Source organism: Neomonachus schauinslandi, chromosome 13, assembly GCF_002201575.2.
Source record: "Neomonachus schauinslandi chromosome 13, ASM220157v2, whole genome shotgun sequence".
Classification (NCBI taxonomy): domain Eukaryota; kingdom Metazoa; phylum Chordata; class Mammalia; order Carnivora; family Phocidae; genus Neomonachus; species Neomonachus schauinslandi.
Window position 1 is genome coordinate 4673244 of NC_058415.1, and position 17808 is coordinate 4691051.

At 40.3% G+C, this 17808-nt stretch overlaps 1 protein-coding gene across 3 annotated transcripts in view; it reads right to left on the bottom strand.

Annotated features, from left to right (window-relative positions):
- The window catches only part of SPTLC1 (serine palmitoyltransferase long chain base subunit 1), a 55982-nt gene that overhangs the window by 6550 nt on the left and 31624 nt on the right, over positions 1-17808 (bottom strand). For all 3 annotated transcript variants that reach the window (XM_021694357.1, XM_021694356.2, XM_044920491.1), the window contains exons 7-12: positions 17156-17285; positions 13322-13411; positions 6990-7097; positions 4743-4838; positions 3849-3945; positions 2715-2769 (exon numbers count right to left, since the gene is read on the bottom strand). In XM_021694357.1, the coding sequence (XP_021550032.1) occupies positions 2715-2769; positions 3849-3945; positions 4743-4838; positions 6990-7097; positions 13322-13411; positions 17156-17285 (576 nt within the window). The remainder of the gene's footprint in view (positions 1-2714; positions 2770-3848; positions 3946-4742; positions 4839-6989; positions 7098-13321; positions 13412-17155; positions 17286-17808) is intronic.

Sequence of the window (17808 nt, forward strand, 5' to 3'; positions counted from 1 at the left end):
TTAGCTGTATCTTGTCTTTCATAAATTACAGGGATGAATTCTGATATTAAAAACATTGCATTTTGACCATCAGAAGTGTGTTTAGATTGTATAGTTCCCTTCTTAATTTGCATGTTTTCTGTTAAGTTTTACTTGAATCATGACTATTTTCATCTTTCTTAGGATTTAACAGCACAGACATCTGCAGCTTCTCAGGGAGGGAGAGAGATTTCTTTAGGGGTAAAATCCTGTATTTTCAAATGATTATTACAGATGTCAAGAGAACTGCAGGTCAGGTTCACTTAAAGTTCATTTTTATCCGATACTAATAATAGTTTGATTTTTGACTCATCTCCTAGGCTATAAATGGTGATACATGACCATCTGAAATTGAGCTAAACATTTTTAAATTTTTTAAAATTAAAAAAAAAAGCTTTTATTTATTTGAGAGAGAGAAAGAGTGCACACACGAACAGGGGGAGTGGCGGGCAGAGGGAGAAGCAGACTCCCCGCTGAGCAGGGAGTCCAACATGGGGCTCAACCCCAGGACCCTGGGATCATGACCTGAGCTGAAGGCAGACGCTTAACCAACTGAGCCACCCAGGCACCCCTGAGCTAAACATTTCAGACTGCCTCTGTTTAGCTAGCTTCACTTGGAAAGATTTGCTTTTCCCTTAGAATGAAATTAGCACATAAAGCACTTTGTAGCACATTTGATTCCTTAAGCACATTTAGGACTCACCAAGCTTTACTGAATAACTACTGTGTGTCAAGCATCATGTGAAGTGCCAGAAGCCAATTGCACCTGCCTTTCAAACCACCAGTGAGCACTATAATTTATGTCTCCTTTCCTTAAATGTAATGTATCCTACTAGGACCTCTCAATAAACCAGGCTGCAGAACAGCACAGGAAAAAATAATGCAATCAAATAGGGTTTTACTCCAGAATACAATAAGTTAACACCAGAAAAATTATAACAATGTAATTCAGCATAAGACTAATCTATGATTTTTAAAACGCCTCCAAATCTAGGAATAATTTGATAAATACCACCTACAGAAAACTTACAGTATGCTATTTCATACTTAATGAAGAAATGTTTTTATACTGTGAATGACAGATATACCACTACTGTGACAAAAGATGTCAATAGCATGTTAAGTGACCTACACCAATGCAATAAGAGAGGAAAAATTACTAAGATGTTTAAGAATCTGGAAGGAAGAAAGAACCATTATTCAGATAATAGGACTTTTATATACATCATCATAAACAGAATGAAACAAACCACTAGAAGGAGTTTGGAAGGACTGCTGGATATCAGATCATGAGGACAAAGTGCAAGCTCCAGAGAAGACTAGCTACTAGGAGAAGTGGCAACTGGCTAGCAGCTGGAGGAGAAGGTGGGGTCTTCGAGGGAAAGAAGCAGTTGAGACAAGAGGGTGGAGTGTACTCAATGCTAATCAAATGACTCCCGAGAGGGTGACAAAAGAGAGGAGACAGCCAAAGGCGCTGGGCCCTTGAGGGGGAAGAGCTATGATGGCAGGAGGCATATATTCAGCTGTAATCTGAGGGAAGACTGGTTCAGACGCCTGTGAGTGTACAGATTTGTGAGGGAGGATGTGGGAGTCCGAGTGACAGCAATGAAGCCAGGCTGTTTGCTAACTGGGTGGAGTGCAGACAGGGGGCTGGGGACCCAGGAGGGGAGAAAGGTGGGAAAGAGTGGGTAAGGTGGAGGGCTGGGCTTACAAGATGAACACCTTAATACCACTAGACAGAATGAAGGGCACCTGAGGTTGGTGTTCCTAAATTTACAGTGACTCCAACATGCTGTACTGTGTTGGCATATTAATATTTTATAAACCAAAGTAACTGGGACCAACACAAATAATGTCTCCTAACCATAAATCATGCAAGAAGAACTTTTGTTACTATCATGTAGACACACCCAGAACTTTAATTATTTCTGCCCCTACTTATCTGGAACAGCTGTGATCTGCTCATTTATTCACTGTCCTTGTCCTTTACAGAAGCTTCGAGTTTCCACATCTGTCAATAGGTAGGACTTTCATGATTGAAAAGACATATTTCCACCTTAAGTAAGGCAAAAGGAAATACCTCGGGCAACGTGAGATCATGTTCTGTAAGACCAAGAATCTGCCTGAAGCTGTCACCAACCTGAATTTTTTCTCCATTCCAGAGGAATCTTATAGAGCTACTCTTGTGTAGTTAAGACAAACACAAGTAAAAACTCGAAAGGTTCATTTCAATTTCACCTGTTTTTCTTAATTTAAAATAAAACTTAGTAATTTTCTAAAGAGTATGGCCAGTATGAACCCACTGTCACCTAATTCCATAACATATAATGATATCATTTTATCTGTACAGATGTGGAGAGATTCTCCCATGTTTACCCAAAGTTATTTCTGGTGGTAGCATGTTTGGTGGTTATTTTCATCTTTGTACTGTATGTACTGCTATATTTTTAGTGAGCTTGTATTCTTTTTAGAAAAACAGTCATGATTCTTCAACCACAAAATGGATGTTCTGGCTTCAAGCCCACAGACAAATCTGACTGAATGGAGTTTCTCCTTTCTTAGTTGTAATTTAGTCAAACTGATCCAAGCCTATTAAATATACTCAAAACCAAAGAGGTGACATTCAAAATTTTTCACTAGTTGTTTAAATGTGGTACAGATAAACTTGAAGTTGGTTGAAAATATATAAAACTTACCCTTGTAAAGCTTTATGAATTCGTTCGCACTTTTCCTTCAACACTAAAAAAATACCTGTATGAAAAGAAATGCACTTGATAGTATATCTGGAAGATCTGCTATTACTAATCTAAAAATATTTTTAAAGATTTTTAAAGTTCAAGTTCATCAATTTAAAATGTTGTAAATACTCCTACAGACTACTAGCACACAGACAGGAACACTTCCAAAGGCCCAAGCCCTGGTCTTCGGCACACATGTCCTGGCAGCTCCTCACCCACCTTCAGCTGAATCTGGGATGAGGTTTTCCACAACAAAACAATGGCTCTTGTTCTCATCAGGTTCTACAAATAATCTGGCTAATAAAAGGGTATAAATATATTACTTATTTCTGGACCCTTAACAATTTGGTAAAAGATAGACACTGCAGTATGTTTACTACCTTTCCCTTGATATTTTCACTTTATTCATGGAAAATTAAAAAAACTAAAATATCTAAGCAAGAGGCAGGAGTGCCAGGCCTTCTCACAAGCAAGCATATGAATGTGCACCCAGAAACATTCACATTTCCTGATACTCTGAATTAAAACCGTTAAGAATTTAGAAATTTTAAAAATTCTAAATTTAGAAATACCAAGTAAGGCTTGCTTTTCATTTCTGTTTTAGGCTTTGTGAGGAGTGCTATAACAGCCAAAAGGCACATTTGAAATTTAGTCAAATTGGCCCATTAAGGAAGCTTTAACGGTTGGTAACCGGGTTTGGCTTTAGTACCAACTCATCCATCAAAGGCTGAAGGAAAAAAACCGGATAAGCTACAAATTATATGTACCGAGAATCAGCAGCACACTTCAGCTAACTTCTCCAATGACAACTAGCCCAGAGCTGACTCCTCCTCCTGGCACTGCCGCCCATCCTGGGAGCCAGCCCCACTTTGGCTCTGGCTTGTCTCCTGGGAGGAGAGAAGCTCTCCACTGAATTCCTGAGGCAGGACGATGTCTTCACTGTCATTCTCCCTATAAACGCCAGGTAATGTCATTCAGAGGCACAGCTCTGTGTGGTCAACACTTTCCCTCCAGCTAATTACTCCAAAAGAACGCCAGCAGCCTGGCTGACGTCACCGCGATGCCTGGTGTCCTGGGTTCAGAAGATTATACCTGGATTCTCCTCCATGATGTTGAGAGCCTCGATGGCAGCGGCAGCCAACAGCGGGGGTAATGAAGCTGAAAAGCAGTACCCCTGACCGGAAAGTCTCTAAGAAGAAATGAACAAGTTAAAGATATAAATACGCTTCTTTTTTTTGGCCTAAAAACCTAAAGGCACCAGATCTGCAACACCTCCAAACAGTGTGTACAAATGGTAAGGTGGTAATATCCACAAGTGTATACAAGTCATACTTGTAACACAAATAAGGCTTTTTTATTTTATTTTTTTTAATTTTTATTTTTTTTAAAGATTTTATTTATTTGACAGAGAGACACAGTGAGAGAGGGAATACAAGCAGGGGGAGTGGGAGAGGGAGAAGCAGGTCTCCCGCGGAGCAGGGAGCCCGATGCGGGACTCGATCCCAGGACCCCGGGATCATGACCCGAGCTGAAGGCAGACGCTTAACGACTGAGCCACCCAGGCGCCCCTAAGCCTTTTTTAAAAGGGAGATAATTTCAATTGTAAATATTCTGAGTGATTCTACTAACAAATCGACTTTTTTTTTTTTTTAAAGATTTTATTTATTTATTTGAGAGAGAGAGAGAATGAGAGACAGAGAGCATGAGAGGGAGGAGGGTCAGAGGGAGAAGCAGACTCCCTGCCAAGCAGGGAGCCCGATGCGGGACTCAATCCTGGGACTCCAGGATCATGACCTGACCCGAAGGCAGTCGCTCAACCAACTGAGCCACCCAGGCACCCAACAAATCGACTTTTAAATAAAAACTGTGGTAAACTAGGTCAGAATGAAATTCTGTGATTGGAAGTTACATGCTGAGTAACTGCTTAGCATGACCAGTGGAACAACTGGTTTCAGTTTCTGCTTTTGTTTTTCAAAATGAACCCACCTGATGGTCAATCACAAAAGATCGGCCACAGCAGAAACCTCCAATAGAAGCGAGGGAATTCTCCATGTTGGCACTAATAAGATCAATGTCATCAATCTGCAAAAAAGTGGGACAGTAGTAGTTATTCCTCAATTTAAAAGAAAAAATAAAAACCCATGTCAAGCCTGCAGACAAAATTTCAGTCCTGATCACGTCAACATCTCCGTTCAAACACACTACGTACATGCCAAGTGAAGGGTAAACCATACAAAATTTATCGCTACAAGGACGGATGTGTCGAAGTGCACCTCTGAAAGGGTCTCACTTTACACTTTTTGGCCATTTCATCATGCACACACAATTTACTCACAGCGGTAGGAGAGAGAGAAATTAAAAGAAAATGAAATCCGGGGCGCCTGGGTGGCTCAGTCATTAAGCGTCTGCCTTCGGCTCAGGTCATGATCCCAGGGTCCTGGGATCGAGCCCCATGTCGGGCTCCCTGCTCAGCGCAGAGCCTGCTTCTCCCTCTCCCTCTGCCTGCCTCTCTGCCTACTTGTTCTATCTCTCTGTCAAAAAAATAAATAAAATCTTAAAAAAAAAAAAATGAAATCCAAAACTGCTTCATACCAAAAATATTCAGAGGTACAAAATAAGATCATTTCCTTGCTTAAACAGTGTCCAGCTGGCCTTCCCCCAGAAGGTACTTGAGAGAAATACAAACAAATCTATCAGAGTTTTGAGCATTTCATCCCTACATTCAATTTACCTTTCAACTTTTCAAAAATAAAATCAATTACTGTGTACCCGTGGGCTTCTGAGTCCCGCCCATCTTCTCAACTCAGTGCTCCGCTGACCCTCACCTTGTGCACCAGCACTGGCTCCGGCTCCGGCTCCGGCTCCAGCACCAAGTGCATGCTGGGCACACAGCAGCCATTCAAAATCACTCACTGATGGCTGCGATGACAACTGGTCCAAGCACAGCTGGGGGTTTCTAAACGGTCCACAGACCCAACAAGGAAATCTGTGTACTCTTTTTTAAAAAAACCTTTCATTATGAAAAATCTCAGTCATATACAAAAGTAGAGAGAATAGAGTGAACAATTCTCATCACCAGATTCAGTAATTATCCGTTCACGGACAACCCATTACCTTGTATAGCTCCCTGCTGCCCTCATTATTTCTTTGGAGCAAATCCCAGACTTCATATGGTTTCATCTATAAGTGTTTCAGTGTGCATTTCTAAAGGATATGGACACTTTCAAAAACATAATCACAAAACTATTATCACACCTAAAAAATGAAAAATTTCTTAATATCACCAAATATTCAGTGTTCAAATACCTGTCTGACAAAGCTCGTTTTCTATAGTATTTGCTGGAATCAGGATCCAAATAAGGTCCATATATTCTGCACTTTTCCTTAGTGCATTTAATCACCAAATGTTAGTCTGTCTTTGAGGAGTATATGTCAGTGTAACTTCGTGTGATATTTGTTCTGCTCTCCATTTTTCTCTGGACCGTATTGGTAGTGGGATACAGATAATCTAAGGTGATTTTCATGCTCTTTAGTTCAACTTTTTAACACAGGTTGCAAAACTTTTATGCACAGGATTTGCAGAAAAGTTCCCTTCAGCTCAACAGGTGACACGGTGGTGGGTGAAGACAGGTCCTGCGGACAGGCTGACGTTGCTCCTCCCTGACAGCCTCCAGGGGCACAAACCATTAAGACTGGGGGCAGTTGGGGCTCATTTCCCATCAGCAAGAGAACACATGACCAACTCATTCCAGTTGTCGGGAACCTTGAGGCTTTGCATAATCTGTGCCAGCATTGTTTCTGACTCTCTACAGAAGTCATGACTGTCTAATACCCCATACACAGAAATAACAGAGGACTCTGAACTATGAATACTAGAAAGAACAACATTCACTGCCATCATAATATTTTCTAAAAGACTACTTTAGGGACTTCTTACTGTTTTTAAGAAAAACACATTTCTAGAGAAGAGATATTGAAAGCCAAGATCAAATGCTACCAAGTAAACAGACCACAATTCTGTTGAGTAGCCACTGTGAGTTTACAGGTTCTGAGGGAAGATAGGCCTGGTCTGGCTGACCTGATCCTCTAGGGGCTCAGCGAAGTGACACACCCCAAAGCTGCATGACCCTGCACACTGATGAGGAACGCCATCTTCTGCCCATGAAATGTGTCCGGCAGGATGGGACTGCATGTTTTCTATACAAGGAAATGTCCCAGAGTAGGAGAACTTACACTGATTCCAAAATGTTCAGTGACTCCTCGACCATGCTCCCCCAGAACTCCGAACGAAAGGCTTTCCTCCAGAAAGATTCTTGCTTTGTATTTGTATTTTAACTTAACCTAAGTGGTAAACAAAACACAACTTTAAAATACTGATGATTAGCACACTAGAGAATATATTGGGAAGAACAAACCTAAACCTAAAATAAAAAGGAAAAAAAAAAAAGCATGTACAGTTGATCCTCAATACTGGTGGATTTGTATTTGTGCATCTGCCCACCTGCTAAAGTTTCTTTGTAATCAACACACAAGGCATAGTGTAGAGGGGCAAAATCCTTGCATATTCCCAGCTGAGTCTGACTACTGCTTCGGCTCATACTGTAAACAAATGTCCTTCAGGATTTCTTTATTACCATGTTTTTTGCATTTTGTGCTCTCTGCTGGCGATTTTGTTTAGGAGGGCCCCAAGCACAGCGTTGAAGTGCCGTCTAGCATTCTTAAGTGCCAGACAGCTACGATGTGTCTTACAGAGGAAACAGTTGTGTTAGATCAGCTGCATTTCAGGCATGAGTTACAGTGCTGATGGCCCTGAGCTCAATGTGAATGAATCAACAATATGTGTTAAACCGGAGCACCTGGGTGGCTCAGTCGGTTAAGCGTCTGCCTTCGGCTCAGGTCATGATCCCAGGGTTCTGGGATCAAGCCCCATGTTGGGCTCCCTGTTCAGCGGGGAGCCTGCTTCTCCCTTTGCCCCTCCCCCTGCTTGTGCTCTCTCTCTCTCTCTCACAAATAAATAAAATCTTTAAAAAAATAATAATAGAAACAAAAAAACTCCCCAATATGTGTTAAATAAAATGTCTTTGAACAAGAAACACATAAAACAAGGTCAGGTACTGAGCGAATGATGAAAATGCTCTGACCAGAGGCTTGCAGAGAACAAACCACATTTGCCCTAAGAGCCATAGTTCAGTATTTACAGCCTGTATATAGAACATAACTATGTACATGCACTTTCTAGAACATAACAACAGGTGGCCCTTGAACAACACAGGTTTGAACTGCACAGATCTGCTGAGACGTGGATTTTTTTCAATAAATACAGTCCAGCACTGTAAATGTATTTTTTCTTCCTTATGATTTTTCTTAACATCTTCTTTTCTCTAGCTTACTTTAAGGATGTATAATACGTATGACCTACAAAACGTGTTAATCAGCTGTTTATGTTATGGATAGGGTTTCTAGTCAACAGGAGACTATTAGTAGTTAAGTTTTTGGGGAATCAAGAGTCATGTGGACTTTCAACTGCGTGGGGGTCAGTGCCCCTAACCCCTGCATTGCTCAATGGTCAACGGTACCACGATGACGAAAAGAGGCTGTACTTTAGATGCTCTAAATTTAACTCAATAATATAGACAGCACAATGCCAATTTTTAAAGATGGAAATATTAAGGTATGAATGATGACATGTAATCTATCTGTTAAATACTGGTTTGATTATACATAAAATTCCTGAGGAAATGTATATCATTCTTCCCTCAGTGGCACTGTGTTTTAATTTGAATCCATGGCATTTTTTTTTAATTCAGAAAAAGTTTTCATTAATATGCTTTTCAATCTGTTTTTCTCTTTGCTTTTGGTCTTATAAGAAAGTCTTTTCCCAGCAAAGGTTTAGATGTATATTTATCTTAGGTTCTTCTAATTATTTCATGTTACTTTTTTGTTTACACAGTGGGAAACTGAACATATGCAAGCCTGTATACAGCTTCCCCCCTCAATGTTTAATTGATTTATCCCTAAATGGTATGAACGTGATCAGTATCACAAGTCAATTAAAGTACAGTGATTATCAACCACTAAATTTAGATGGATTTTTATTAATAATGAATAAGCTAATTTGGGGAGAATTCTATCTTTTCAACACTGTTGGCCATCCATTCATATGTATGAAACATTATAGGAATGAGATATTTTTTAAAAATCATGTTTTAGAAAATTTTCAATAATATTATGACAGCACTGGTACACAATCAGTGAAACAAAACAGAAATCCCAAAGTCAAACCCTAATCTGTATTCTGTAATCTTTACAAACTCAATGCTACTATATACTTGACCTGTTCCTTACATTTTATATTTTGTTCATGGTTTGGCTGTATTATCTGTCCACCGGTACTGCTTTACTATCAGAGTCCTAAATATGCAATTCTGGTATCTTTTGGCCCACTATCACCCCCATGTGCTTCTATCAGTCTTTGACATGAAAATAAGAAAAGGAAAACAAATACATCTCTTTCAGTGATATTTAAGATGTATTTAGATTTCCTCAAGAAACAGTGAAAAACTTTAAAAACAAGATATGAAATCCTTATTCTGAATCTTCATTCAATTGATGAACTCACAGATTCAAGTTTCAGTGGCTGAATGCAAGGGTGGTTCAACATAGGAAAATCAACTATATTAATACGATGAAGGAAAACACATGATCAACTCATCAACTGATACAGAAAAAGCATTTGACAAAATCCAAACCTCGCATGGTATAAAACACTCAACATATTAGGATGGGGGGGGGAACCTCCTCAACCTGATGAAGGGCATTTAGGGAAAACACACAGCTAATATCATACTCAATGATGGCAGCCTGAAAAGCTTCTCCCTCTTGCCACTCCTAGTCAACCCCGTACGGGAGGTTCTAGCCAGAACAATCAGGAAAGAAAAAGAAATAAAAGACATCCAAATTGGAAAGGAAGAAGTGAAACTATCTCTATTCATAAATTACAGGAGTTTATATATAGAATATTCCATGATACAAGATTAAAAGACAAAAATCAGGGGTGCCTGCCTGGCTCAGTTGGTGGAGCATGCAACTGTTGATCTTGGGGGTTGTGAGTTTGAGCCCCCATGTTGGGTGTAGAGGTTACATTAAAAATAAAATCTTAAAAAAATAATAAAAAATAAAAAATAAGAAACCCCTCAAAATCAGTTGTATTTCTATAAACTAGCAGTTAACAACCCCTAAAACAAGTCCATTTATAACATCATCAAAAAGAATGAAATACTTAGGAATGAATTTAACGAAAGAGATGTCAGACCTGTACAGTGAAAACCACAAAACACTGCTGAAAGAAATTAAAGAAGATCTAAATAAATGGAAATACTTCTGTGTTCATGGATTCAGACTTAATATCATTAAGATGGAAATACCTCCTAAAGCAATCTACAGATTCAATACAATCCTGATTCAATACAATCCCTATCCAAATTTCAATGGCTTTTTTTTTTTTTTTTTTTACAGAAATAGAAAAGCTGATCCTAACCTTCAAATGGAATCTCCAGGGACCCCAAATAAGCAAAAACAATCTTAAAAAAGAACAAAGTTGGAGAACTCACATGTCTTGACTTCAAAATTTACTATAAAGCTACAGTAATTGAGATGGTACGATACTGGCATAAAGCTAGACATACAGACACATGGAACAGACTCGAGTCCTGAAATACAGCCCATCTCTCTATGGTCAATGGACTAGGACCATTCAGTGGAAAACAACAGTTTCTTCAACAAATGGTACGGGGACAATCTGAAACCACATGCAAAAAAATGAAACTGGACACATCCCTCATAGCACATACAAAAATTAAGTCAAATGGATCAGAGGGGGCACCTGGGTGGCTCAGTCGGTTAGGCGTCTGCCTTCAGCTCAGGTCATGATCTCAGGGTCCTGGGATCGAGCCCAGCATCAGGCTCTCTGCTCAGCGGGGAGTCTGCTTCTGCCTCTCACTCTCCCTCTGTGTTCTCTCTCTCTCTCAAATAAATAAAATCTTAAAACAAACAAAAAACCAAAATGGATCAGATATCTAAAACAAAGCTAAAACTATAAAACTCTTAGAAGAAAACATAGTGGTATATCTTCATGACTCTGGATTCGACAACAAATTTCTTAGATATGACACCAAAAGCACAAGCAACAACAAAAAACTAGATAAATTAGACTTCATCAAAATTAAAATGTTCAGTGCATCAAAGGACACTAATCAAAGAAATGACAAAACAACCTACAGAATTGGAGAAAATATTTGCAAATCATGAATCTAGTGAGGGTCTAGAATCCAAAACATGTAAAGAACAAGAAAAACAACCCAATTTAAAAATGGGCAAAAGACTTCTAAAGACATTCCTTCAAAGATATACAAATAGCCAACAAATACAGGAAAAGAGGCTCAACATCATTAGTCTTTGGGGAAATGCAAATAAAAACCACGTGCTTCACACCTACCAGGGTGGCAGAAATTGAAAAAAACAACTGAGTGCTGGTGAGGCAGTGGAGAAACTGAAACCCTCCCCGCTGCTGGTGGGGATGTAAAATGGTGCAGCCACTGGGGAAAAGAGTCTGGCAGTTCCCCAGTAAGTTAAACACAGAATTACCGTTCGATCCAGCAACTGTATGGCCAGGAATATACACAGAACTGAAAACAGGGATTCAAACAAAGACTTGTACACAAATGTTCATGGCAACTTACAACAACAAGCAGAAAGCGGAAACAATCCAAATCTCCATCAACAGATCAACAATGCAACACGTCCACACGAGGGACTATGGCTTGGCATTAAAAGGGAATGAAGGACTGATACGTGCTACAAACTGGACGAACTACGAAAACATGGGAAGCAGAGGAAGCCAGATACAAAAGGTCATAGATGATACGATGCCATTTATCAGGAATATCCAGAATGGGTAAATCCATAGAGACAGAAAGCAGATGGGTGGTTGCTAGGGGCTATAGGCAGGGGAAAATGGGGAGTGACTGCTTAGTGGGCAGGGGTCTTATTGGGAGAAAACCAGATAGTTGATGGTTGTGTGACAGGGTGCCTTTGCCAAATGCCAGAACCGTACTCTCTAAAATGGCTAATTTTATCTTATGTGAACTTCACCTCCATGAAAAAGAAATCTCAACAGTCATGGTTTCTAAAAACAGTACATTGCTTTTCCTGTTAAAAAAGCTGTTTTGGGGCACCTGGGTGGCTCAGTTGGTTAAGCATCTGCCTTTGGCTCGGGTCATAATCTCATGGTCCTCACATCGAGCCCCCCTTTTGGGCTCCTTGCTTCTCCCTTTCCCTCTGCCCCTCCCCATCACTTGTGCTTTCTTCTGTTCTCAAATAAAATAAAAATCTTTAAACAAAAACTGTACACTTAAAGTAAATGTATTTTATTTGTATGTCAATTACACCTCAATATAGTTGGTTTTAAAAAGCTGGGCCTTGATTATTCTTTAAAGACCAGGGTCGGCATGTAATGTTAAGTTACTTCCCTGATACAGTCAGAATGTACTTACGGTACCTGTTGTGCAAAGCAATGCAGACGTTAGACATTAGAAGTACACACAAAACAGACACTTCTCCAAAGAAGACATACAAATGGCTAAAAGACGCATGAAAAAATGTTCATCATCATTAGCCACCAGGGAAATTCAAATCAAAACCACATTGAGATACCACCTTACACCAGTTAGAATGGCAAAAATTGACAAGGCAAGAAACAACAAATGTTGGAGAGGTTGTGCAGAAAGGGGAACCCTCTTACACTGTCGGTGGGAATGCAAGCTGGCGCAGCCACTCTGGAAAACAGTATGGAGGTTCCTCAAAAAGTTAAAAATAGAGCTACCCTACGATCCAGCAATTGCACTCCTGGGTATTTACCCCAAAGATACAGGTGTAGTGAAAAGAAAGGCCACATGCACCCCAATGTTCATGGCAGCGATGTCCACAATAGCCAAACTGTGGAAGGAACTGAGATATCCTTTGACAGATGAATGGATAAAGAAGATGTGGTCCATATATACAATGGAATATTACTCAGCCATCAGAAAGGATGAATATCCACCATATGCATCAACATGGATGGGACTGGAGGAGATTATGCTAAGTGAAATAAGTCAAGCAGAGAAAGTCAATTATCATATGGTTTCACTTATTTGTGGAACATAAGGAATAGCATGGAGGACATTAGGAGAAGGAAGGGAAAAATGAAGGGGGGTAAATCAGAGGGGGAGATGAACCATGAGAGACTATGGACTCTGGGAAACAAACTGAGGGTTTTAGAGGGGAGAGGGGTGGGGGGATGGGTTAGCCTGGTGATGAGTATTAAGGAGGGCACGTACTGCATGGAGCACTGGGTATTATACACAAACAATGAATCATGGAACACATCAAAAACTAATGATCTACTGTGTGGAGACTAACATAATAAAAAAAAAGAAAAAAAGAAAAAAATAGAAGTGCTCATAAACAAATAGCATAGCTGCCCCATGGTCCAAGTCCTGAAACACTGAGTAAACGTGGTTGCTTACCAGTTCTGGAAGAGGACAAATAGTTCCAGTGTTCATATACAGCCCTTCCACTACAATGAAACGTCGTGTGACCCGAGCCTTGCGAGGATTCTTGTAAAAGAAAAAAAAAAAAAAAGACATTTTAAATTTCAGTTAACTTCAAAATGCAAAATCTGTTAGATGCTCCCTAGCACTCCACTTGATAAGATCTATTCATCTGAGTAAGTAAACAAAAAGACAGTCTGGGTGAGTTTCAAGTTCACGGTTTCATACCCTGTTATTTTGAGACAAAGAACAGTGCTTTCTTCTCTGACGTTTTTCTCGTTCACACAATCAACGAGGTGACCACACACGCACGCACACAATTTAAGCACTCTGAGAATACTGAAACAAACAAAGCCCTCCAAACCCAGAATGACTGAGAAGGAGCCCAAGGGAAATTTCTGGGGAGATGGGCACATTTTAGGTCGCAACAGGGCCATGATTATCTGGATTATTCACTGGTCAAAACGTATGGCTAGGATTTGTTCACTTCAATGTCTACAAAGTTTACCTAAAACAGAAATGCAATGATGATGGGAATCATCACAGAGATGGGGCAGGGAGTTTAGCCAAGGCTCAGATGACACAAGAATGGCACAATGTTGATAACAAAGCTGGGAAAAGGGCACGGGGGCTTCTTATACTACTGTACTTCCTTTGAAAGTGCCAGAAATTTTCTATGATAAAAAGTTAAACAGACAAACCCTGCTCTCCATCTACCAAACAGCAGATAAAATCTTCTCCTTCCTAACTACTGGGTCAAGTACAACTCAACCATGACCTCATCTAGGCATGTCTGAGGTGGTGGCGGAAGGCCTATTTCAAACAACACATAACCTTCCTGTACCCCACTGATGGCAAGTCACTAATAATAAACCACTCACACTGGTGAATTTGTAGATGCTTCAGGTGTGCAAGGCTGAAAAAATACTGCGATTCTTAGGTAAAGCTGGCACCATCTTCCTACTCAAAAGTTTCTTGCCTCTTAAGCTTCTAATCAGGACATTTTAGAACCACAGCTGTAATGCTCAGAAAAGTGTTTGTTGAAGTATGCAGAAGTACACGCCACTGTGTTTGCTTGGCCATCTTCACTCTGTTCTTAACTCAAACCTGAATGCCATGGGTTTGCTGGGGGTCACGTGAGGAGAGGTGAGCCTCTCCCTACCTTTCCAAAATGAAGTATTTTTATTATGACTTAAAAATATTCAATGTGGGAATCTTGGGAAATGGGAAAGTACATAAAATTTTTAACAGATTAGCTAGTTACACTACCCGCTATCTTTCTTGTAAATACGTATCTTTATAAATGACTTTGTTCAAATCAGGATTTTACTGCAACAGTGTTACGACCAGAGTTAAAAAAAAATTATTTTAATTAATAATTACTGAAAACACGATTTCAATGGAGATATACTATTCTACCGGTGGATATACCATATATTAACTATTCCCCCAACGCTGGATGTAGGCTGTTTCCCTCCTTTTGCTTTTTTACGTCACATTGTGACTATCTTTTAATCTTTAACACCACTTGGGACTCTCTTCTAAAGACAGCACCCCAGATACACTACCAGGGTACGGACATGTAAGAATTCTGCAGCCCATTTACCCCCAGTTGGCACTCTCCCCAAAGTTACAGGAGGGCCTGTTTCAGTACACAGATCAGTGCTGGCACTGGTTATTAATGGTGAAAAATGCTCCCTCATCGGACAGGCGAAACCTCCTTGCCTAACTTCACCAATTCTTAGTGAGGCCCGAGTATTTTTCATTTGCTCACATTTATTTGTATTTCTTCCAAGAACTATTGTTTTTACCTACTGTCCTTTTTTATTTTTTAAAAGATTTTATTTATTGGACAGAAAGAGAGAGAGCACAAGCAGGGGGAGCAGGAGAGGGAGAGGGAGAAGCAGGCAGAGCCTGATGCGGGCTCGATCCCAGGACTTCAGGATCATGACCTGAGCTGAAGGCAGATGCTTAACCGAGTAAGCCACCAGGCACCACCCTACTGTCCTTTTTTAAAAGAAAAATTAATATGGAACAAGAGAACCTTATATGAAAGAGAATGAAAAAACATCTATGAACTACCTGAAAAATGGACACCAAAAAATTTGTTCCAAATTGGATGAAACCACAATATTTTAATTCACTTTCAAATAAAAGATAAACGTCTAAGTAGAAAATATTCAAAAGCTGGGCATTTAGTATTTATCTGAAAATAAAAACTGAAAAAAAAATTATTTCCCAAAACCAAAGTGTAATAAGGTTATTTAGAAAGCCTACCCGTGCCAGAAAAATGTGCTATAAATTAATTAGTAAAAAGGTAAAAACTATAAAACAGAAATAAATTTCAAGAGAATTTTATTTCTCATTGTTCATAAAAGAAGTTCCACAGATTATAAATCTTGTAAAACACACACACACACACACACACACACACCCCATCTTCCAAATCAGTACAAACTCCCTTGGGAAAATAAACTCTACAGAAGACTGGTTCATTGGTCACATTCTCAAGTCTGCCTTCTCCAACCTGGTAGCATTCTATTACGGACATTACAATTTGTCAAAAGAAATTCATCAGTGGAATGGTCTCAATTTTAAGATTTTCCCAACAGACTTTTCTAAATTATATAACTATGAAACACTGGCCTACAGCACATGCAGCATCAAAGAATGAAAATCTGGGGCGCCTGGGTGGCTCAGTTGGTTAAGCGACTGCCTTCGGCTCAGGTCCATGATCCCAGGGTCCTAGGATCGAGCCCCACATCGGCTCCCTGCTCAGCGGGAAGCCTGCTTCTCCCTCTCCCACTCCCCCTGCTTGTGTTCCCTCTCTCGCTCTCTCTCTCTCTGTCAATTAAATAAATAAATAAAATCGTTAAAAAACAAAAAAACAAAAAAACAGTGAGAGTCCATGCATATTCATTATAGGAAAGTGTGTATTCATGAAGCACTGCTCTTGGGCTGTCACCTAAAACAGATGACAGAATCTTAAAGGAATGATGCATATATCTGGAAAAATGAAAATTAAAACAAAATTAAGGAACACGATGAGCATTTTTCATCAGTTACTCCGGTAATGAATGAGTTGCACTGGGAAAAGTCCTCTGGAAAGTGGTGTTTATGACAAAGGATGTGGTGCCCAGGTTGAGAACTGCCTTCTCCATCCGGGTCGTCAGGGGAAGTACGTGACAACTACAAGCCCAGTGCTGCTCTGGGCACCTTTCCTCTGCCGCACTCTCTCCTGAGAACACCGAGAAGTGGATCCCCGCCCCCACTCCCCGCCCCTCAGGGATGCAGGTGCAGGTGCTCAGGAAGGAAATCAGGCTGGGGTCACTGCTGCCCATAGGCAGCAGCTGCTCAGAGGGACAGAGGCCCTTCGTTCATAAACTCATACATTAAGATCTGCTAGCACTGTTTCTTCCAGTTAATTGATACATGATTTATTCTGATAAAAATAAACTTTTCTTGAACCCACACAGTACATCCTGTCACCACACTAATGCGTTCTGGTGTTATTTCTGTAGAGTTGAGAGTCCACCCCCAGCCCCCAACACGCACACTGTTTTTCTCTTTTAGAAAGCTGCCTGCATTACCTTCCCCCAAAGCTGCCACATGTAATTATGGCAACGCTGAGGCCATTACCGGCAGACTTGGCTCTCCAACGCAGAGTGCACTTAATAAGCAGGAATGCCCTCACTTCATATCCAAATGTGATCCGCAGGCAAGTTTTCATGACAAATTACCATTTCATATATAATTCAGCTGGTTAGCAAGTACAAAAGAACTGTATAATTTTCTTCAAAAGACTCATACCTTTTGATCTTCCATCTCTTGTTCTTTTAGTAGACGCTCCAGGTCAGCCATGTCATTGTGCTTAAACAACTTGATATCACTCCGCGACGCCTGCAGCCCTTTCTGAATGGCAAAGCAAGCAGCTCTATCTCTGCAAGGAAGAGAGACCCACCAAACTGGGGTTTTAAAAGGCCTTGTCAACATTCTCAGAAAAGGAATGCTTGCTTTTTGTAAGCTGGTGAACATCCGCTTGTTAACACAGTAAATCAAGAAAACAAATTTGACGGCTTACACACCACTGGTTGTGCTTCCCTCTGCGTGTGCTTTTCACAGAACTACCATGTTGATTCCTCTCCAAGGAGCACACCCCTCCCGCTTTTACCCTCTCCGAAGTCAGCATGCAGTCCGTTCACCCGCAGCAATTTTCTCTGAGAAACACACACAGCACCCATGATCTCACCCTTGGTGGCGTCTCAGATTTGACCAGCACAGACTCTGCCATTACTTTGCCATGAGGAGTAATACTGCCTGTTGACTCTGGTTCTTGCAGATGAAACTGCAGTAAGATCTTCTAAACTTAGTTAGGGAGGGAATATGCTTTTGAAATTAAGTTGTATTATTTAAAAGTATACGCAAGACTTCTTCCGCAAAGATGGAATAGTCCTATTTTCCTT